This window comes from Ammospiza nelsoni, chromosome 19 (assembly GCF_027579445.1).
Source record: "Ammospiza nelsoni isolate bAmmNel1 chromosome 19, bAmmNel1.pri, whole genome shotgun sequence".
NCBI classification, from domain to species: Eukaryota; Metazoa; Chordata; class Aves; order Passeriformes; family Passerellidae; genus Ammospiza; species Ammospiza nelsoni.
This window is the reverse complement of record NC_080651.1, coordinates 1,715,066-1,735,814: the sequence shown is the minus strand read 5'-3', so window position 1 is coordinate 1,735,814 and position 20,749 is coordinate 1,715,066. Positions and strand designations below refer to the sequence as shown.

General features: G+C 40.4%; 1 protein-coding gene across 1 annotated transcript in view; it reads left to right on the top strand.

Annotated features, from left to right (window-relative positions):
• Positions 1 to 20,749, top strand: part of HELZ (helicase with zinc finger) — a 72,200-nt gene that overhangs the window by 48,213 nt on the left and 3,238 nt on the right. The window contains exons 20-29 of the mRNA XM_059485588.1: positions 182 to 410; positions 3,531 to 3,735; positions 7,605 to 7,656; positions 8,480 to 8,673; positions 11,014 to 11,221; positions 11,689 to 11,765; positions 11,969 to 12,545; positions 12,926 to 13,166; positions 14,328 to 14,832; positions 17,622 to 17,874. Coding sequence (XP_059341571.1) covers positions 182 to 410; positions 3,531 to 3,735; positions 7,605 to 7,656; positions 8,480 to 8,673; positions 11,014 to 11,221; positions 11,689 to 11,765; positions 11,969 to 12,545; positions 12,926 to 13,166; positions 14,328 to 14,832; positions 17,622 to 17,874 — 2,541 coding nt within the window. The remainder of the gene's footprint in view (positions 1 to 181; positions 411 to 3,530; positions 3,736 to 7,604; positions 7,657 to 8,479; positions 8,674 to 11,013; positions 11,222 to 11,688; positions 11,766 to 11,968; positions 12,546 to 12,925; positions 13,167 to 14,327; positions 14,833 to 17,621; positions 17,875 to 20,749) is intronic.

Below are 20,749 nucleotides of genomic sequence, written 5' to 3'. Positions count from 1 at the left end.
TATAGTGCATCTTTTAAAAATTTTAAATCTTATTACTCTTGCATAAAGCTCTTCATGTGAAGGGTAGCTATGAGTTCAGAACATCTAGGTGTGAAATCTGGCTGGCAAGGGCAGTGGTCTGGCCACGGTAGGAGCAGAAATAGCAACAATTATCTCAGAGATGTTTTTTGTTTCATTTTAGGAAAACAGTTCAGAGTTCTGTTCCTCAGCACAGTACGAACACGGCACACATGCAAACATAAGCAAACTCCAATTAAAAGGAAAGAGCAGTTACTGGAGGATTCCACAGAAGACTTGGATTATGGTTTTCTGTCTAATTACAAACTTCTCAACACTGCCATCACAAGAGCACAATCCTTAGTAGCTGTGGTTGGAGATCCTATTGCTTTATGTTCCATTGGAAGATGCAGGTAATTTCTCTGTGCTCCTTGGTTAATCAGGGCTAAGGGTACTGGAAAATGTGTTTATTTGTGACTGGTGGATTTAGGAAAGTGATGGTTGCCATCATATATAACAGGGAAAAATGTGAGATACCCTCACCTGGCCATGGACAAACTGTCCTTTCATATATTTATAATTGCTCAAATTTTCACTTAGCAATTGAACATGCTTGATTTTACTTTCTAGTAGAGTTTTTTGTACACTCATTGCAATTTTATATACAAATAAAGGTAATGCATAATTTGGAGTTTAAAATTGTGATTTGAATGTTATGGCAGTCATAGGATGGTAGAAGACTTGAAAAACATTATTTATGTTTTGGTAGGTCTTCATGACACTAGGAAAAAACTTGTTAAGATTTGAGTGGATTTACATTTTATAGACCTAAATGAAGAAATGTGAAAAACGCTGAGATATGTAAACACTTAATGATATGTTAAAGGTTCCGAGTTCTTGTTCTTCAAAGGGTTTTTTTGGATGGAAGAGCTGAAATTTTGAGATGATCAGAGATAAACCCTGCAGCTTATTCTCCAAGAGAGGAAACAGTGCACTGACTACATTATTAAAATAAAGCTAAAAATACATGTTAGTTGTTATATCTATGTTGTGTTCTACTTTCCTGAGCAATGCTTCTGCTGCTGTGTTGAGAAGGGATGTGGTTTTCAAAGATTAGAGTTGAAAAAGCCAAATGCAATTCAAACCTTTGTTTTCTGTATTTATGAGATATAACCTGAATTTCACCACTTCCCTGCTGGGGCCATGTCAGGAGTGTCTGTACATGAATGCAATGATCTGCTTTAAATGGCTGCTAACATCTTACCGACAGAGAAATAATTGTTGTGGGTTTAATTCACTTTTCCCTTACCTGGCTGGGTTTTTTAGGCAAGGGGTAGTTTATGTAATGAGCTGATGAGAAGGATCCCCTGTGCCTCCTAAGAGCTTCTTCAAAGTATGTGAAATAGAGTGTGCAAAAACTTAATAAAATAAAAATACAAGCTGTCAGCATGGTAATAAATTACAGTGCTGGCAGTTGAGGATTTGGTTTGCATTTTGAAGACCAGCAGCTGTTTATAGATGTAGAGCTGCTCCAAATTATAAAACTGAAAGATAATTAAGAAACAAGGAGCACTGGAACTTTATTAAGATGTATCTCGAGCTTTCCCTTTAATACACCATTGTCTTGTTTCGCTGAATAATTGAACGTTCACTCTTTGAAAATAGTGCTGGAGGGGCTCAGGGAGGCTGCTGGGAAGATGGTTCTTTTTTAGTCCAACAGGAGTAGGGAAGTCTGAAAGAAGTGACATTTCGTTAGGAAAAACAGACCTCAAAAAAGTTTCGAGTGTACTTGAATTTTATAAATATTCTAATACCTGTCAAAATGAGTCAAGACTGTAATGATAGTTGTAGAGAGCTTTGTGAAGTATGCCCAGGGTAATCATTACATTCCTGTGTGCTCCAGCTGGACTAGACAGAGCTGTTTTGGCAGACACCCCCTTTAAACTCCCGAGCACACTCCGAGGCAGCAGGGTTTTGTTCTCTGTTCTTCCACCCCAGAACAAGTGTTCCATGTGTAGAGAGACTGCTTGGGGCATTCTCAGCAAAAGTGGATGGGTCTCAGTGGATTTGGGCTACTTGGCAGTAGGTTTGGTGACTGAATTGATTAATCAGAGGGAATTCCATCATTAAAGCATCCCGGTGATGCTTTTAATTTTGGGTTTTAATTCTCATTTAAAACCTTGCAGGATCTGTTTGCCTTAGAGCAAAATACAGAAAAAGGGCCAACCTGCATCCTGAATTTTAAAAGAGCATTTCTTGCCTGTATGAAATCACAACAGAAATGGGCTTTTAGGGAAAACAATTCTGAATTCCTAAAAACATCACAAGCAGCACAGTATTCTTGCAAGACAGACATTTGTTCTTTCTCACAAAGTCAGCTACTCAGCAGAATGTGACACTGCTGGTACAATTAGTCTGCTGCAGTTCCTCATTTTGCAGGTTTTGGGGAAAGAACAGAGTTTGCTGATAGGCCAGACCTTATTACTGAAGGGTGAACAAGCAGGAGTTAGAGTCAAGCACACCTTTACCCTTGATATTTTTGAAAGAGACAGCACAGTCAGGTTTGTTGGGTTTTTTTTTTAAAGTGACATCTTCAGACCTTATTAAATAACTTTTAAGCTTCAGTAACTTCACCCAAAAAGTTCCTTTGAGGCGAAAAAAAATCATAAGTGTAAAATTTTGTGTAGATCCTGCTATGGATGTTAACAGAAAAAAAAGACTTTTCTTTTATAAAGCAGTAGAAAGATGTGCCATGAGAAAGCAGAAGACAAGGAGGAATGTTCTTTATTGCATGGTTTGAAAAGCCCCTCCATCCTCCAAATAGTTGGAAACAGAATTTTCATAGAGAAGTTATGCATCATCTGATGGTTGTTTTCCTAGCTCAAAAATACTTCTGTATGTTATAGAAAAATATGACATGCACTAAAGTTCATGCTTTTGTTTGTTTTCCACTAGAGGATCTCAAAGAATCTCTAGAAACTCCCCAAAATATTAATTTTCACATGCCTCTGAAGTGTTTCACAAGAGTGGTTCTGAGGGCATATCTCAAAACCCTTTGTATTTGTTTTTTGTTAGCTTTGGTATTTGTTACACTGAAGGATCTGCCTAAATTCAGAGAATGTTCTTGACAACTTCTGGGACTGAGAATCTGTGTAATTCCTGTCACTGTTTGAGCTTCATTAAATGCCTTTAATCATACATTCCAGAATTTTAAGCATGGAGTTTGCTGTTTTTGGTTTTCTAGGAAAAAGTTCTGAGTTGAGCTGTCCATGGCATTGATACCAAACGTGGTACCCAGCCAGGGCTGTGAGCTGGTGCCCATGGGCAGAGCTGTGTGTGCATTTGGAGTGCCTGGGGAGCTTTGCACGGTGCTGTGGGGCTCAGCTGCAGGGAGCAGGCTCGGGGGGGATGGATTGGTGTGTAAAACGAGCACCCACAAACAATAAAAGTGTCCCACAGTCACGTTAAATCTGTTTTCATTTTAATAACAGCCATTGAGCTTTCCTCACTGTTTGTAAAAATCATTTCCATAGGAAATTCTGGGAAAGGTTCATTGCCCTGTGCCACGAGAATGAAAGTCTGCATGGCATCACGTTTGAGCAGATCAAAGCTCAGCTGGAAGCTCTGGAGTTAAAGAAAACCTACGTGCTGAACCCGCTGGCCCCCGAGTTCATCCCGCGCGCGCTGCGGCACCAGCACTCAGCCAACCCCAGCAAGCAGCAGCAGTCACCTCCAAAGGTACAGAGTGCTGGGGACGCCTTCTGCCTGCAGCTGGGAGGGAACCTGCACAAATAGCATGAAAGGTTTATGGAACGAGCTGTTTGTTTTAAAATTGCATCAGTGCAATCAGATATGAATGCAAATTCCAGAGGGATCCTCGGCTCTAGACTTGTGTTGTCGTGAAGTTTTTAGCAATATAGCTTGGGGTTGTCCAAGCCTTGTTTCCTTTCTGCAGCACGCCTTGGCTCACTCTGGCCTGTTCATTGGCAGTTTTGCAGTGACCCTGGAGAGCTTCAGCCCTGGAAATTTAAGATTTAGATAAACCAGATTAAACCCTCTGAGCAAGAGCCAGTCCCAAGCTGTACCCCAAGAAACAACAGGTTGATACAGACAGTGACAAGGAGTAAAAAAAGCCAACAAAATAATAGCCAAAAGGGATTTGGTTTGGTCTAAATATCACATTTGAAATTCAAGGACTTAAGTTATGTAAGATAATTTTTGATGTAATTAAAAATATGTTGTAAACTGGTTTATTGCATAGATTAGCTCAGTGATAATGTCCTTCAGAAGACCAGATTTCATTAGCATCAAGAGGACAGAAAGATAAAATTACCTCTGAGTGGTAATTTCATCAGCTCTTTTTATAAAAGCAGGTGAAGAAGTGATGAAAATACATAGCTTCCTTAGGATGATAAAGAGCAACACAAAATTTTAGAGCTTTCTTGGGGGGGTGATATATTAGTAATGAATTCTGTTTTAATAATTCTTTGTAGTTTATATCAAAATCATTTGGGTTGTAATTTAATTAAATTGTGTTTAGAGATAGAACTGAAATACGGATTGTCAGCTTTGTGATGAACTCAGTGTACAGGAAGGAAGAACTGCACATATTTCCCATAGCTTTGCATTTTTGTTCCAGGCTGTATCATTGAAATGAAATTTTTACGACAGGTTTTTTTAATACAAAGAGGAAAGCCTTCCCTTTGGCAGTCCTTCCCTAAAGGGAGCTTGTAAGGGAGAACATTTGGTTTCTTCATCAAGATGCATGCATTACTTTCTGAAACAAACACCAGATTTCTAAAGCTTCTAGTCATGTGTCAAAACACTGGGCCTACAGAAAACCAGAAATTACGAAATTGTCTTTAAAAGCCACTGCTGCACTCTCATTTTTCATGAGCTCTTCAGTCTTTTCCTTAATAATAGAATGTCATTATTAATACTTTTAGTTTCCTAAATGAAAAAAAAAAAAAGTACTTGAAAATGCAGGTATAGTACATTTAGGAAAAAAAGGGGAGTGAGTGTTGGGGAAAGTGAGAGTCTTGTAAGTAGACAGCTCTGTTTATTTTGCTTTAGTTTGTTGGTAAACTAAGCCCTTGTGGTGTTCCAACTGCCAACACTATTTTCATCTTCAGATCTGAAGTGTTTCAACCACCTGTACCACAATTCTAAATAAAATCTTTCCTCTGAATGCCACTGATAGGTAGTGAGTGTGTGCAGTAACAGCACAGGTAATAATCAGATACTCTGAGAATACAGCTGGGATCAGGGATGCATTTCCCTTTGCTCAAGTTTTAAAAGCAGATGGGTGGCTTTGCTTATTTTAGACATCCTAAGCAAAGTATTTAACATTAAAAATGAAGGATTAAAACCTAGTGCTGGTAGGAAAATGTTGTAGCCAAAAAAAAAAAAAGAACAGTTTTTAGTCATGTTTTGTGGTGAGTTTATGGACATTGTGCAAGTCAGGCTTGTCTTGGTTTTGTACAAGCAGCACTTCTTATTCAGCAGAATTGCTCCTGGATTTATGTAGGGGCATTAAAAACCTCTTTGCTGTTTAGATTTTAAAGAAGGGGAAATTTGAGTCTTGTCTGAGAGGCGAGCGGGCAGCTTGGAGCTGTGGGTGCCTTGTGCCCTGTTCCTGTGGCCAGGCATGGCAGGGAAGGAGGGCTGGAGCTGCATGGGGACAGCCTTTATTGAAGGTGATGATGTGGAAAGGGAAAGTTTCCAGAATCCAGAGTTTCCCTTGGGGTAGTTCACATACAGCAAATTAAGCTCTGAGTTTACAACTTCCCTACCTCCCACTCGCTGCCTGCCAGCTTTGGTCTGGGTTCAGGCACTTAAAGCAGGATGCAGCATCCCCCCAGAGATTTCCTGCAGTCAGGGAGGATCACAGGTCAGGATAAATCTCTGGAGAACTCCCTCTACTCCTGTTTGTTGACTGAAGGGGCATCCAAAGAATGACAAGGCTGTTAACACCTGCACTCACCTAAATCTTGGTCTGGGCTTCCTCTGAGAGCCTTTATGTAATGTGGATTTTTATATTCCAAAGGTGGAGCCAGTTTTTAGAGGAAACTGAGGGTATTTGTGCTCCGGTGTTGTCACTCACCATCAGTTCTAGGGTGGGTTTAGGTATCCTGGAGATGGGTGGGGACATGAACCTTGGTGTGAAAATCTTTGAGAAATTATAACAATTGAGTTTCATAAGAGACTGTTATGAAATAGTAAAGCCTTCAAAACTGTGAGGAGAAAAAGAGAAAGGAAAGGCAGCAGCTCCCTTCCCCAGCTTCCTGGTGGCCCCAGTTGACTTTTATTTACCAATCTGATCCTGAAACTGCCATTGATCAGGACAGCTCCTCTTACAAATTTAGGTCATTATTTTCTTATAAACTTATGTAAGTAGGTGGTATTTCAATTTGAAAAATATGGCACCTATAAAATCCAGGTCTGACAGGTTAGAGCAGAGCTTTGTCAGACCTCTGCTTTGTCAGACCTCTGCACATGCTGCTTGCCTCTGACATTGTAGCAGATACAGAAATGCTCTGTGCTGGCCATGAGTGATTAAGGCTACAGCTCCTCCACGTTTTCAGATTGAATCTTTCTCTGCTGAATAAACAGGCTTCCTTTGTTTAAGTGCTGCAATGAAAAGCAATTATTATTTTATTTTTCCATAATTCATTTTTCAAATGAGAGGAAAATTTGGAGACCGGTTCTTTAATCTGGCTTATGCATGAGTCAACATTGTCAAACAACCTGTCTTTGTAGCCTGACTAATTTGCTCAGAGTGCTGGAAAACTGCCTAGACTTATCTCCTGGGCAAGAAAAGTTTTGCAGCATCAAAGCGTTTCTAGATTTATTTTAAATTTCTGAACGTACTTAGGTCCAGATTAAGTAAAGTATTTCTGTGCTGCAAAGGACTTGAGAGCATGCTGGCAGTGCTCACAGTTTATGAATATTAACTAATTAGTTGATGCTGCAAACTCATGAGAAAAGTAGGAGGGATAACTCAGGTTTGTTAAAATCCTTTTCTAATGTTTCACCAAGGAAGGACAGTTCCCCCAGCACTGGGGTTCTTTCCTCTCCTGTATTGCACTTTTGGGGAGCAGTCACAGCCCAGAAGCTGATAAATGAGATGGGGCAGGGAGAGCACCTGAGTAAAACTGGGGCAGCTCCTTTGTCTCCAGCATTCCTGAGCTGGAACCTGGAGCAGAAAATGGATTTTGCTTCCACTGAAGCTGCTGTGGCAGAGGAGTAATGAGGGTTACAGTGGTGCTGCTCCTGAAAGATGTGGGACAGGGGGAAATAAAATGGTGAGAAAAGAAACTCAGAATACCTGCTGTAAATCTCTTTGCATCTGAAAACAGGCCTTGGAGAGGGTTTTCCCAGAGGGAGCTGTAATGACCCACTGGTTAATTGAATTAGTGGTGTTTTGTGTCCAGCTTTGTGAATTCATAGGCAGGTGGTGGAACTGGATGGTTGAATTTGTAAGAATAAATTGTTGGGCTGACTCCTTTAAAACTGTTTTATGTTGAATTATCACGTTCACTTGAAATAAAAAGCTTTGGTTTATGTAAGAAGGCAAAGATCACTATTATTGGTTTTTTCCTTTAAAGGGCAAGGTCCATCATCATAACCAGAATGACCATTTCCCACCTGATGGAATTGGTGAGTGCCTCTGCAGTTCCTGGGGATTTCCTGAGCCCTCTGAAGCTGACAGCAGTGTGACATGCATTGAGAATCTGGTCTCTTCTCTGTTTGAAAGCCATTTACTTGTTGTTTGCATGTGGGAATCAGATCATAGACTGTTAAATGGACATTTGATATTTCTGAGGCTCACCCTTTATATGTGTTGTGTGCACTTGTTTTAAAGTTTTAACACAAACACAGTTGTTGACCTGTAAAAACAATATCTGTGTTTGAAATTCATCATGTACAGTCCTGTACCAGGGTGTTTGCACTAGAAGGGTTTGGACATCATTTTGCATGCACTGCTTTCTGAGGCACTTAGAAGTTAAATTGTGTTGTCATACTTCCAGATATTACTGATCATACCTTTGCAAGGTAGCATGCAACAGCTGAATAATTTTGTTATTAATTTGGAAAAGCATTAGTTTAGAGCTTGTCTTCCCTGCTAAGGAAAGGAGGGTTATTTTAATTTTTGATCAGTGCTTACAGCCACCCTGACTGTCAGCATATTTAATTGGTTTGGGACATTCTTTCATTAATGCACTTACCAGCTACCTGTTTCTCTGTGTCTCAACTCCTGTTTTCTGCCTCTTCAAATTTTTGAAATGGAATACAGGATTTGATTAATGCTTTCTGTTGGTGTATCAGACCTGTGCTGTTAGAGAGTTGCACGCTTACTTTATCAAGATAGATACTGTTAAGATGAAAAAACAAAGAAATTGTCATCTTCATGTTTTTTTTGTGTATAAATCTTCTTTTTTTGGTATATATATATATATTTTATTTTTATCTTTATTTTCAGTTCAGCCCAATCCTTCTGTTCTAATTGGAAATCCTATCCGAGCATACACTCCTCCCCCTCCTCCTCTGGGACCTCACCCCAACCTGGGGAAATCTCCAAGTCCTGTTCAAAGGATAGATCCACACACTGGGACAAGTATTCTCTATGTACCTGCTGTCTATGGAGGAAATATGGTCATGTCTGTGCCTTTGCCTGTAAGAATTCATTTTCTGTTTCTCCCCCCTCCCCACCTCAGTTATTGTGGGCACATAAATGTATGGCATAATCAGACAGCGAATTTCTTGCAGGGTTTTTCAGCACTCCCAATCTCTGGGCTTTGCTGGCTTTAGGAGTGGCTGTGCAGAGGACAAGCAGAAAATAAAGACCTGAAAGCTTTGCTCCCCCAAACAACTCCAGGCAGGCTAAAAGCAATTTCATGTTCATGTAATTTGTGTGTTTTAGGCACACCAGTGGAATCTGTCTCATCTGACTTGAGACACCTGCCTCGGAATTATTTGCCTGGTTCAGTTCTTAATCATTGGAGAGACCTCAGTGATTCACACCAAGTTTGTTTCTCTTTATTGGCATCACACAGCCTAAATTACAAGTTTTGGATGTCTGCAGTGCAAGGTGTCTGAAGTGAAGTGATAAGAAAAATAAGCATAATGGGATGTTTTTCCCTTCCAGAACCTCATAGTGAACCAGTTTCCTCTCCAATCCCTTCCCTTAATGACATTTGGGAACAGAATGAAGATCTCTAAGCACGTCTTTTAGGCTACATTTATGCATGGAATTTTGGATTATAAATAAAACTGTCCCACCAAAATTTGCACACGTTAAAGAAGCAGCCTCTGCTTTATTTTTACCCTTCACAGTCAACATATTCCAGGAGGAAAATGCAAGGAAAGAACAAAGGCTGCAGAAGCTTGTGGAGTAACATGTCTGTGTTGTACACAGCTCCTGAGGACCGTGCAAAGGATGTGGAACCCACGCATGCAGATGTGTTTAATTCCATTCATAGTGCTAAATGTTGGAATACAGCTAATTTGTTTTTTTCCAATAATTATGAGTCCTCTGTTGTAATTTGGGTTATGGATGCTGAACAGGGGACTTGCTGTAGTTTCAGTTTTGTGTCTTAGATCAGCTGCAGCTGTAAATTGGTTTTCTTTGCTAGGCCAAGGAATTTTCCTTTTTCCAAGCTTACTAGAAATCTGCATTTGATGGATAAATTTAAATGCAATGAGAAGGCCAGCAGCTGTACCTTTGTCATGCTTGCTCACATTATATTAATATCAAACCAAGGTAATTTAAAAACTCTGTCTTATTGTTCCAAGGTTAATATATTTTTTATGTGTTTCCAATCAAAAGAAATGTAATAAAAACAAGTATTTTGGACTCACCTTCCCTGAGGATGGATTTTTAAATAATTAAGTGGGAAGACTGAGGTACTAATGAGACTGCTACTTTTGAAAAGAGACTTGGAGGTGATTTGGGGTTGTACAGATGCAATAGTAGCCTAAAGTTGAAGTTCAAAGTGCACATTTCAAGGGCAAATGGTAATTTAAAAAAAGAATTGGATGAAAGTTGTTACACTTGAAAGAAGCAGGGATTGAAGTAAAATGTGCTTATGTTGGTGGAAGATAAAATGATGTCTTTGTTTAATGCAGTTTCCATAGCCAAGGTAAAAGCTGGAGGAGGTTTTCTGCTGCCATCACTAAAGGATGCTGTGGCAGCCTCAGTGTTGGGGATGACTCCCTGCACTCTCCTCTTGTTCACAGATTTCCCTTCTTTTAATAAATTCCCTACAGGACGAGTTTGAACTCATTTGATGCAGAGCTGCCTTCCTTAGCATTCCTTTTAGGAATAAACTCGAAGCCATTGTAAAAATCCTGATTTTGTAGCTGCTTTCAGGAGGTGGATTTTGCTTTGCCTCTGCAGCACACATGTCCTGTAGCACAGACACTTGGGACTGTGATTCCCTGTGGGCACTCTCTGGGTTCCACCAATGCTCCTGGGAGCTTCACTGAGTGCCCGGGGGTGCAGAGCTGCAGAATCCCAGCCCTGGGTGCTGCAAGGTCTGCTCCTCACCTTTGAGGCTCCTGTCTTTGTTCCCTCTGATCCACAGCCCAATATCTTGTAGCTACCAGGAGAAAGGGCTTTGGATTTGCTTGAATTTCACAATTTCTATTTACTAGAGAAGGGTTTAATCTGAAATTTATTAAACTATAATTTATCCATCAGTCTTTTCTCTCCGAACTTCAAAACCACTGAAACAAGAATGGGTTTTGAAAAAATTTAGAAAAATTTTTGCCCAAGGTTCTCCTCAAAAATCTGTGTCCTCGTTTTGCCTGCCCTTAGAGCTCTCCCCTCCCAGCACCAGCTGTAGTTGTGTGTAAGTGTGTCAGGTCATCTAATGCTTGAAAAACTCTTGCCACTGACCTAATACCAGCATGCTTGTTATCACTGCCTTTAATTTATGTACCTTAACAGATCACATCTCTCTCTTTTTTTTTTTTTAATTTTAATTTTTGTTTTAATGTTTGTTTACCCCACAGGTACCGTGGACGGGGTATCAGGGTAGGTTTGCAGTCGACCCTCGCCTCATTACTCACCAAGCAGCCATGGCATATAACATGAACCTGTTACAGGCACACGGGCGAGGGTCCCCGATCCCCTACGGCCTGGGCCACCACTCCCCCGTTAGCCTAGGACAGCAGCAGCTCCCCCACCAGGACAAGGAGCAGCACGAGCAAACTCGAAATGGTCAGTGCTTGGGATGCCTCTGCAAGCTGCTCTGCTCTGGGGGGACTTTCTGCTTGAAATGGGATCGTGGGAAGGATTTTCCTTCCTCCATCCTTTCTGTGCTTCGCCCTTTTCTCCCTGATCGAGGGATCCACAGATGGGATTTGCCATTACAAATGGAATAACTGGGATGTTGTGAGATTCAGAGGGAATGGGAGGTGGGAAGGGCTGTTGAGGGTGTAATTGTTCCATCTCCCTTCCACAGTACTGCTGATGTTATTTGCAATTAAGCTGGGAGAACTACTTAGTGGTTATTAATGAACAAAGTGTAGAGATTAAAGGGAAAGTGTTATTTAGGTGGATGATACTAAATGTCTGTGGTGCTGTAAATGCCTTACTAATAAGTTAATTTTCTTGTGTCTGAGGGAAAAAAATCCCAAAAAAATAATTTGCCTATGGAAACAAAATAATTTTGTAAATATTTTTAGGTAAAAGTGAAAACACTGCTGGACCTGAAATCAATAAAATTCGAACACCTGAGAAGAAACCTCTGGAATCCAAGCAGGTGGGTTTCCCTTGTCTGGGTATCTGGTTTTGTTTGTTTGTTTATTTTTTATGGATTTGGATATTTTTGTTTGTTTGTTATTTCATACTCCCTCTTAATGAATTTGATCATTATGTTTAGTCATTCATTTAGTCAAACCGAAATGTCTTTTATTTCAATTTTTTAAATGCAAATTCTCAAAGCCTTTCACTCTCCTTTTGCAGGTTGATCTAGAAGCAGCCCCTCAGCAGAGAAGCCCAGAGTCCCGTTCCAGCGTGGGTTACCCCAGTGCTAAATTCCACCGCAAAGACAACCCAGCCCCCAGGCAGCTGAACCTGCACCTGACCCCGCCCCACTCCCAGTTCGCGGTGCCCAGCCGCCACTTCCAGCACCTCTCCCAGATCCCGAGGCAGCCCTACCCTCTGCAGCAGCAGCAGCAGCAGCAAAACCTCTTAAACCAACAGCAAAATCACTTGCCTGAACAGCCCAACCAAATGCCACCCCAGCAGAGCCAGGTAGTTCAGCAGCATAATCACTTGAATCAGCAGCCTCCACCACCTCCGCAGCTTTCCCCTGCTTTCCAGGCAGGCCCCAGCCAGTCCTTTTTTAATAATCCCATTCCCCACCGACCACATTCTCCTGCTGTAGATGCTGTGATTTCAGAGCAACACCCCCCACCTCTGTTACAAGAAGTCAATAATCCTTTGAGGCCTATTGCACAGCACAACCCAGTTCTGCCAACCCACTTGAACAACTTCATTGAAGAGAATCCATCAGGAATGCCCTTAGGGGACACTTTAGGTAGGTGACTTTTCTTTATTTAAATTCAGAGTGTGCAATTATAACTACATTGAAGTGAATATGAAGGAGGTATTTACCTTTTTCAGGCATATTGCTCTGAATTGGGTCATTGTTGGGTTAGTTTCCATAAGTAATGTCATTGAACATAATTTGCTGCTTGAGGCATGTTTGAATATTCAGCACTTTATTAGAAGATTCATGTTTATATGATTTTCCATATGATTTAAATAACCAGGTTATGCACTGCAATGCAGTTAGTGTATAATAGACCCTGGAATAAACTGTATAAAAAGTATTCTTTCTTTTTTTTTTTTTTTCTGACATAAAGATCTTTAAAAAGGGGCATTAGATAAAATTTTTTTTTAAAACTATTTTTATAGATCGTATGCATGGAAATGTAGCTTTGGAAACAATAAGGCAGCAACAACAAGCCAGGTTACAGCAATGGAATGAACATAATGCCTATCTCAGTCAAGGCACTATTCCATATCAACACCATCACCATCCTCATCTACCACATCTTCCTCAGCAACCAATTGGATTACATCAACAGCAGCAAGTTAGGGCAAACTGGAAACTTGCCAGTAATACAGAAGATGAAACAGAGGCAACATATTCAAGGTATTTGTTTACTGAGTCATCAGAGCTTGTGTAAAATTGAGCAGTGGGCACCTATCTGTAACACTGTGATCAAGTGCAAGGCACTTAAAGGTATTGCTTTTTGCTGCTGTTATTATGAAGGTTAAAATAGTTGGCAGGCTGACTTACAACTATGCTTTTATTATGTGTTATGCTTTATTCTGTTAGTATATTGGGTAGTAAAGCTGTAGTGGAAAAATATTTTTATGGAGCTTTTCAGTGCTGTATTTATGGAATGAGGAATGGATAGAGAGTAACAACCTTGTGTTTTTATGAAAGAGGTGTCTGAGTGTAGTTAAGGCCTATTTAAGTTGTAAATTCTTCAATTTGAAGTAGCAGTCTGAGATTTGTGTGCTTAAAAAGAAACAAAACAGCCCCTCCCTAGACACTGCTCCCCAGTGAAACCTGAACTTTTCTTCCTTTTCAAAAAACCTTTGCTTTAAAAGCAGATTTTAAAAAATATGCTTGTATTTGAGATGGAGCTTTAGGGGGCAAGAAAGGAAGCTGTTGAGAATCAACAGAAAAATGGTTCCAGTGGTCATCAACTTTAATCATGTATATTGTAAAGGCTGGATTTTTGAATTGCCTCTGTTTACTGTCATCTCCCACTATGCTTTCTTTTCCATCTGGTTTGTTATAGCCATGGTAAAGCATCTAAATGACCTCTTAGCTGACTCTTTGAAGTGCTGAATTGAATTGACCTTTTGAAGAAGTTTAGAAATATATTGTGAAAGTGAGGGGAGTCCCTGATTGTTCTGGCTTTTGCCTTGAAAGGAGTTAAAATTGTCTTTAACTATGTGAACTTTTTGCTTTGTGTAGTAAAGCAGGAAATCCTTACCTTTAGTTGTCTCTTAAGAGATAACAAAAAATTGATTCTTCTGACTGGAAAGGAAATCTCAAGAGTTATTAAAACTTTGAGATGATTCAGGTGGGTATTTCATCCAATTAATCCTCTTGTGCCTAATTTCTGATTGCTCAGTCACATCCTTTGAAGTTAGGGTCAGCAAGTGCAAAGATGAGAATATTTAAATTCAGTGTTCTGTTCTCTGAGTTTTCTGTATTTCAAAGAGTGAGATTTCAGCAAAACTTCTTTTTTTTTTTTTTTTTTCCTCTTTCCCTGCTGCATTTGTTGTGTTGGTGCAGATTCCAGGACTTGCTCCGGGAGCTGTCGCAGCGCGATCCCAGCGAGAGCCGGGACGGCGCCGAAATGCCGCCCCCGCAGTCGAGACTGTTGCAATACAGACAAGTGCAGCCCCGGAGCCCACCAGCACTCCCTTCTCCTTCCTGCAACTCCAACCACTTCCCCAACTTCACTGAGAACAGCAGAGACATTGAACTGCCCACTAACCCAGCATTTCAGCAGCATTTACCCCAAATGTACAACCCCCCTTTCTCAATGCCATCCGAACACATAACCCCGTCTCCCTTGAAATACCTGCAACCTGATGGGTCCTGGACTTATGCTAACCTGCAGCAGAATCACCTCCTGGGGCAGGGCTTTCACTATGGAATACCTCCACTGCCCCACAGGTCGCAGCAAAGCCCTTTTATACAAATCCAGAATCATCAGCACGCAGTCGGTCAGGAGCCATTTCATCCACTCGCATCTCGAGCAGTTTCTGCTTCTTCGCTCCACAGCTTAGAAGAGGTGGGTGTTCTGTCTGCCTTGCACTTGTCCTGTCCTTGTAATATCAAATTGTGTTGTGAAGTGGCCAGGAATGCGAAACACCTCACTCATTGAAAGCTCACAGTGGGAATTTCTGTGAGGTGGAATCGTTCTCTGCCTCTCTGCTGTTCTCCCTGAGCAGATTTGGGGTTCCTGTTGCTGTAGGTGTAATGTTTTCTCTGCTCAGTGGAAAGCCTTGGCTTTTGGAATGTTGCTCTGGGTTTTCATGCAGTCATTGCTCTGTGTCTGTGTGTCATTTATCTGCAGTGAAAATCAACCACAGCCCAGGTGGAAGCTCTGGTCAGTCAGCTGAGATCACCCAGCCAGTTAACTCAGTGTTGAGCTGTGGATGTGCTTGAGTTCCCTCTCATACCAGACCAGAGCTGTAGAGTTGTTCCAACATGGTCCAAAACCTGATTTCATACTCCCACCCTGCCTGCATTGATTTGTTACAAAACCATCCCGTGTACTTTGAGGGCTGTGTGTTGGAAATCAGAGCCATCCAGCTGTGCTGCCTGAGGCTGGCTCCAGCACACCCTGCCACACACAGCTGGCTCTGTCCCTCTTCATCTCCCCTTGTCCTGGGCTCTGAGGGGGTGTGCCAGCACTCACAGCTAGGACAGGTCACATTTGAACAGGAGGTTTTAATCTCTGTTGGAATCTGAGGTGCTGAGGAGTGTATGATGTGCAAACACAGAGTATCCTGGAGCCAGCTTGCATTCCAGGAATGTGAGAATTAATATTCTCACTGAGTGCATGTAATCCAATATTTGTACATAAGTGGCTTGTTCTGTGATGCATTTCTGTTAAGGTTTTTACAGAGGCTGGGGAGGGAGCCGTGCTCATCGCTGTCTCACACAATACATATTTAATTTGTTTATCAACTTCTGAAAACAGAAAATATTTAGTTTATGAGCCTGAATAAAATAAATAAAATTGAATTTCAGTGCATTTTACAAATTTCTGTCTTACACAGATCCAGAGAGGTTAATGGAGTCCTCAGGCCCAGCCAGAGCTGTAGTAAGGTTTGAGTTTATAGACATTTAGAAATTTGCTGTCTCACTCCATTAAGTCATAGCACCCTGTATAAAATCTAATACTTTGTGACAACAGTTAATGCTGTCAGTACAGCGGGATGTAGGAACAATGGCTTTTCAGCAGTAATAAACCAATAAATATTCCTATAGAGCTTGTGACAGTTCCTGCTATCTGAAGACAAATAGAGTGAGCCTTTATGTAATTAGTGTAAATTCGGTTTAGTTCTTGTTTCTTCTTCCTTTCAAAATATGTGACAGAAATGCCAAATGCAGTAAAAGTGTTACAAGACAGAGACTTGCTTATAAACTTTCCAAAACTGCTTCTTCAGCTGGTGGGTAGGACTGAATGCACAAAGAAATCAAAATGGGGTTTTAGGTGTGTTTTTGACAGACAAGGCACTTGTCAGGGCAGATTTCTTGACTTTTGGTGTCCTTACTACACTGTTTCCTCAATCTCTACTTAGAAAGCTGTTAATTGACTTGATACTTGAAAGCTTTTGCATGTGTTTACTCAAACCAGATCTGAACTGCACATCAGAGGGAATACTGGAATTATTCTGTGTGGTTCTGTACTTGCAAGTGTCCAGAACTTTGATAAATTCCTGATTGCTTACCAAAATAGCCCTTTTAAACTCAATGAATGTATACTTTTTGGGTTGATTTGAGCAGTAATTTATGAATTTTTTTGTTTGTTTGTTTTGTTGTTGACAAATTTCCTTAGGGGAGTGGATTGACAGGATATCCAAGTATTGATCCCTTAATTGTGGCAACAGAAATAAGATATATAATAAGAAGCTTCCTTTCATTCACTTTTTTCTCTTGTTTTTTGTGGATGCTATAGTAACAATAGTTGGACTCTGCAAGCAAGTTATTTGATATTTGTTTTGCTAATTTCTTGTGACATTTCATTAGGATTTTTTCCCCTTTATCAAGTCTAGATTTACCTCTGTAAGTTTTCTGTTATTGGTGCTCTTGTTAGTCACTGCAGATGGGTGTAAATACTGCATTTATTGTTAAAAATAAAATGTAATACAAGAGACTTGCTTTGAATCTTGAGAAAGCTTAGAGGGCCCTTAAATCTGAACTCTTGAAGCCCACAGGTTAATTGATGGAGCTCCTGCCGTTTACATCTGCATGATCTACAGGGTTTATGGAAGCAAGTAATTTCTGTGGTTTCAGATAAAATTCTCTGCATTATTTCTCCTGAGGGCACTTGCTTCTCCAGAGCATTTGTTTTGTATGTACAAAATCCAGTATATAAATGTGTCCTACCTACCCAGATCCTGGTGTACAAGTCACCAATTTATCCTTTGGAAAAGGAAAAGCCATTTTTTTCCTGACTGCATTGTAAGAACATTTTTTTTTCCTTGCTCTTCTGTGCTTCCTTTGCTTCATCTGTAAATGCTGGGTATCTTCCTCCTCACTGTGTGATCCAACACCCACGTAGGAGTGTGAGATATAAAGGTTGATAAGAATTAAGAAATCCCAGTTGATGTTCTTTGCACTTCCTTTAAAATTCTGTATTTTGTGTGATCAAAATACGTGATCAGTGACTGCTGTATGCACATATAACTTGAAATGTGTTAGTATTTTGGAAATGCAAAAAACTAGGGGTTTTTGGTAAGACATTTCAGGGAAATTATTGAATGGGAAAATGGTGTTTGATACATGCAGTTGAATCAAAAGAGCATAATGCTATTTTACGGTTTGGTTTTTTTTCCCTTTTGTTCACAGTATGAACCAAGAGGACCAGGCAGGCCGTTGTACCAAAGAAGAATTTCCTCTAGTTCAGTCCAGGCTTGTTCTGAAGAATTAAGCACTCCTCAAGACAGTCTTGGTCAGTGTAAAGAGCTTCAGGACCACAGTAACCAGTCCTCATTCAACTACTCCTCCCCTGAGCTGTGGGTGAACTCCTCCTCCTCTGCCCCGTACCCGAACATTCCATGCAACGGAGCCAGCAGAGCCGTTCCCCCCCGGGAGCTGCTAGGTGGGTACAGCCAATCCAAGCAAAGGTTCTGGAATTATTTCTTGTTTCAGTTGTTATAGGTTTGCTTGGAATAATCCCGTTTCTTGGTGACATCCTGTGTCACTGACATGTTTTATGGAAAATCCTTTCCTTAGGATTTTTCCTCTTGAGAAGCTGAGAGGCCTCAGGAACAAAATGTAAACAGTGATTATCTGCTGCTGTGGAATGCAACAGGTGCATCTGGGATTGGTCTCATGTGGTTGTTTCTAATTAATGGCCAGTCACAGTCAGCTGGCTTGGGCCCTCTGTCCAAGCCACAAACCTTTGTTATCATTCTTTCTTTTTCTGTTCTTAGCCAGCCTTCTGATGAAATCCTTTCTTCTGTTCTTTTAGTATAGTTTTAATATAATATATATCGTAAAATAATAAATCAGCCTTGTGAAATGTGGAGTCAGATCCTCATCTCTTCCCTCATCCTTGGATCCCTATGAACACTGTCACAATCCTGCTATTCAGCTAAAAGAGCATTGCTGCTTCTTAGGCTTCTCCAAAATCTCCACTAAACCCAGAAAATCTCTTACAGTGGCTTCAAGTGCAGCTGAATTTGTGCTGGAGAGAGCTAAGGTGACTGGTGGGATTTATTTGCAAGATAGATTGATTGTTTCCAGAATCAGTGATATTTTGTGTTGGTATTACAGTCTGAGGGAGCAACATATAAACTGAATTAGTGCTCTCAGCGTTTCTCTAGTAAATTCTGGTACTTCATCAAAGGAGTGACGAGTTTAAATTCTCCCTCACCGTGGAAGAATCTCAGTGGAATGTGGCTTCCCTGGTGGTAGCAGCAGTGTTGATTGATTGAGCAGACAGAAACTAAATTAACTTTTCAGAGATGAAAAAAAAAAGCTGCAAGGAGAGAGCTGGAGCAGTTCTTCTGTTTTCTCTATTTCTTGTGTTTATGAAAAACAATATTACCAGGATAGTACAGTTTCTTCCCTGTGAATTTGCTTTAAGGATCTCCAGTGGTAATTTAAAAACAAAATTAATAAAAATGCAAACAGTATTCCAGTGTGGATATTAAAACCACCTAATAATGTGGAAAAATATTTATAAGCTGGTTTTATTGGCCTTAAAAGATTTAATTGCTTTTCACCAAACTTTATAAACGTAAAACATCTTGTAATTTCATAGTAATTCTGAAGTAGGAACATGCAGAGTAGAATGAATGAGAAAAGCTCTTTATATCAGCGACAGCACTCAAGAATTAAATTCCTAATGTGCCTTTTAATTTCCAAAATGTGAAAATGTTATTTTGCAAACCCGTATTTATGGCAGCATCTTTCATAGCTAAGTTCAAAGCTTCAAGCTCAGGGCACCTCCTTCAATCTATTTCTATTTTTACTGAAAATCAAGGAGCTGAATGCACAGCATTATGTGGCATTCATCACTGAATTGCTCACACAGAGTTGCTCTCCAAACTCTGTGGTTATCTAAGAGGAACTCAGGAACCCTGGCACATTTGGGTTGGGATCAGCCAGTCCCACATTGCTTTGCTTTAATGAAAAGCTTGAGAACCTGTTTGTGAGTAAAGTCCTCAGAGGACAGATGTGTATGTAAGAAGTACCATATACACACATTTGCTGTCAAATACTAAATTCTAAGTGAAAATACCAAGTTCTCACTGGTAACTGCATTTGCAATGAAATGTTTTTAATTGTAGTTAAGCATGGTTTCTGTTTTGTCAATAAATGTATATGAAACAGAGCCCTGTATCTAATGGTTCATGCAAACACATCTCCATTTAATGGCTGCTGTGGCTTTCCACATTTACAGCTCGCTGCCTGTGATCATATTTACAGCCCAAATGTGTTTTATAGAGCTAAGGGTTAATGACCAGCAACTGCTCTGTTCTTGTTGCTGTTGGTTTTTAGCCCTGAAATAAAACCCCATGAGGATGTGATGCTGTGAAAGTCCTGTCCCTGCCTGAGAGGGAGTGACCCCAGACTGATCTCTCCTGCACACCAGGAGTGGCTGTGCCACCAGTGTTGGGTTGGGTCAGGAGGGATTCATGGAGCACAGGGAGAGCTGCTGTCAATTCCTCTGCCTTGTTCTATGCAGGCACTTCCCCCAGAATTGCAATTTGAGAGTTTGATATGCATTGCTTTTTCTGTTCATGGAAAGAAAATTATTTAAGTTCTCATTCAAGATGTGTATTTCATATTTTTCCTTCTCTTAGACACCTCTACCACACACAGCTTTCACCTCTGGCCCTGCTTGTCATTACTTGTTTTCTCTTGAGTGCTGTGGTTATTTTGGGAGGTTTTTTGCTCATGTTCTGGGTTGTTTGTTTTTTGTTGAATCATAGCAACCCTAGCAAAATTGCTTTGCTTGTGTTCTTTCCATATCCATTCTTCTATGGGTTGGTTTTAGGGTTGTTGGGGTTTTTTTGCTGTTGGTTTTTTTGTTTGTTTGTTTGTTTGGTTTTTTTTTGAGTGCTCTATAAAAAGCAGAAGCCTGTGTGTGAGAAGAGTTTCTCTCTTCCAGTGAGAAACTTTATGTTTTTCTACTTTTGCACTCATTTGGTGGTACATTTTTGTAGATGCACTTAAAAAAAAACCATTCTATGATTAAAGACTGAAATAATTACAGAATATATCTGTTGCCCAGTTCCTAGACTGTTGTAGATAGAACATGGAGCTGTGTTTCTGTGTAGTGTCTCTCTGGCTGTGCAAGACAGCAGAATTCTCCAGACAAAAGTAAGGGACCTCATTAGGATTCAGGAAATTCATTTGAAAGCAGTTTTATACCTATGGTTTAAAGCACCATTTTTCCTGATAGTTACAGGAGTTGTTAAATGTGGAGCAAGAACATATCAATTAGCAAGAATGCATTCAGCCTG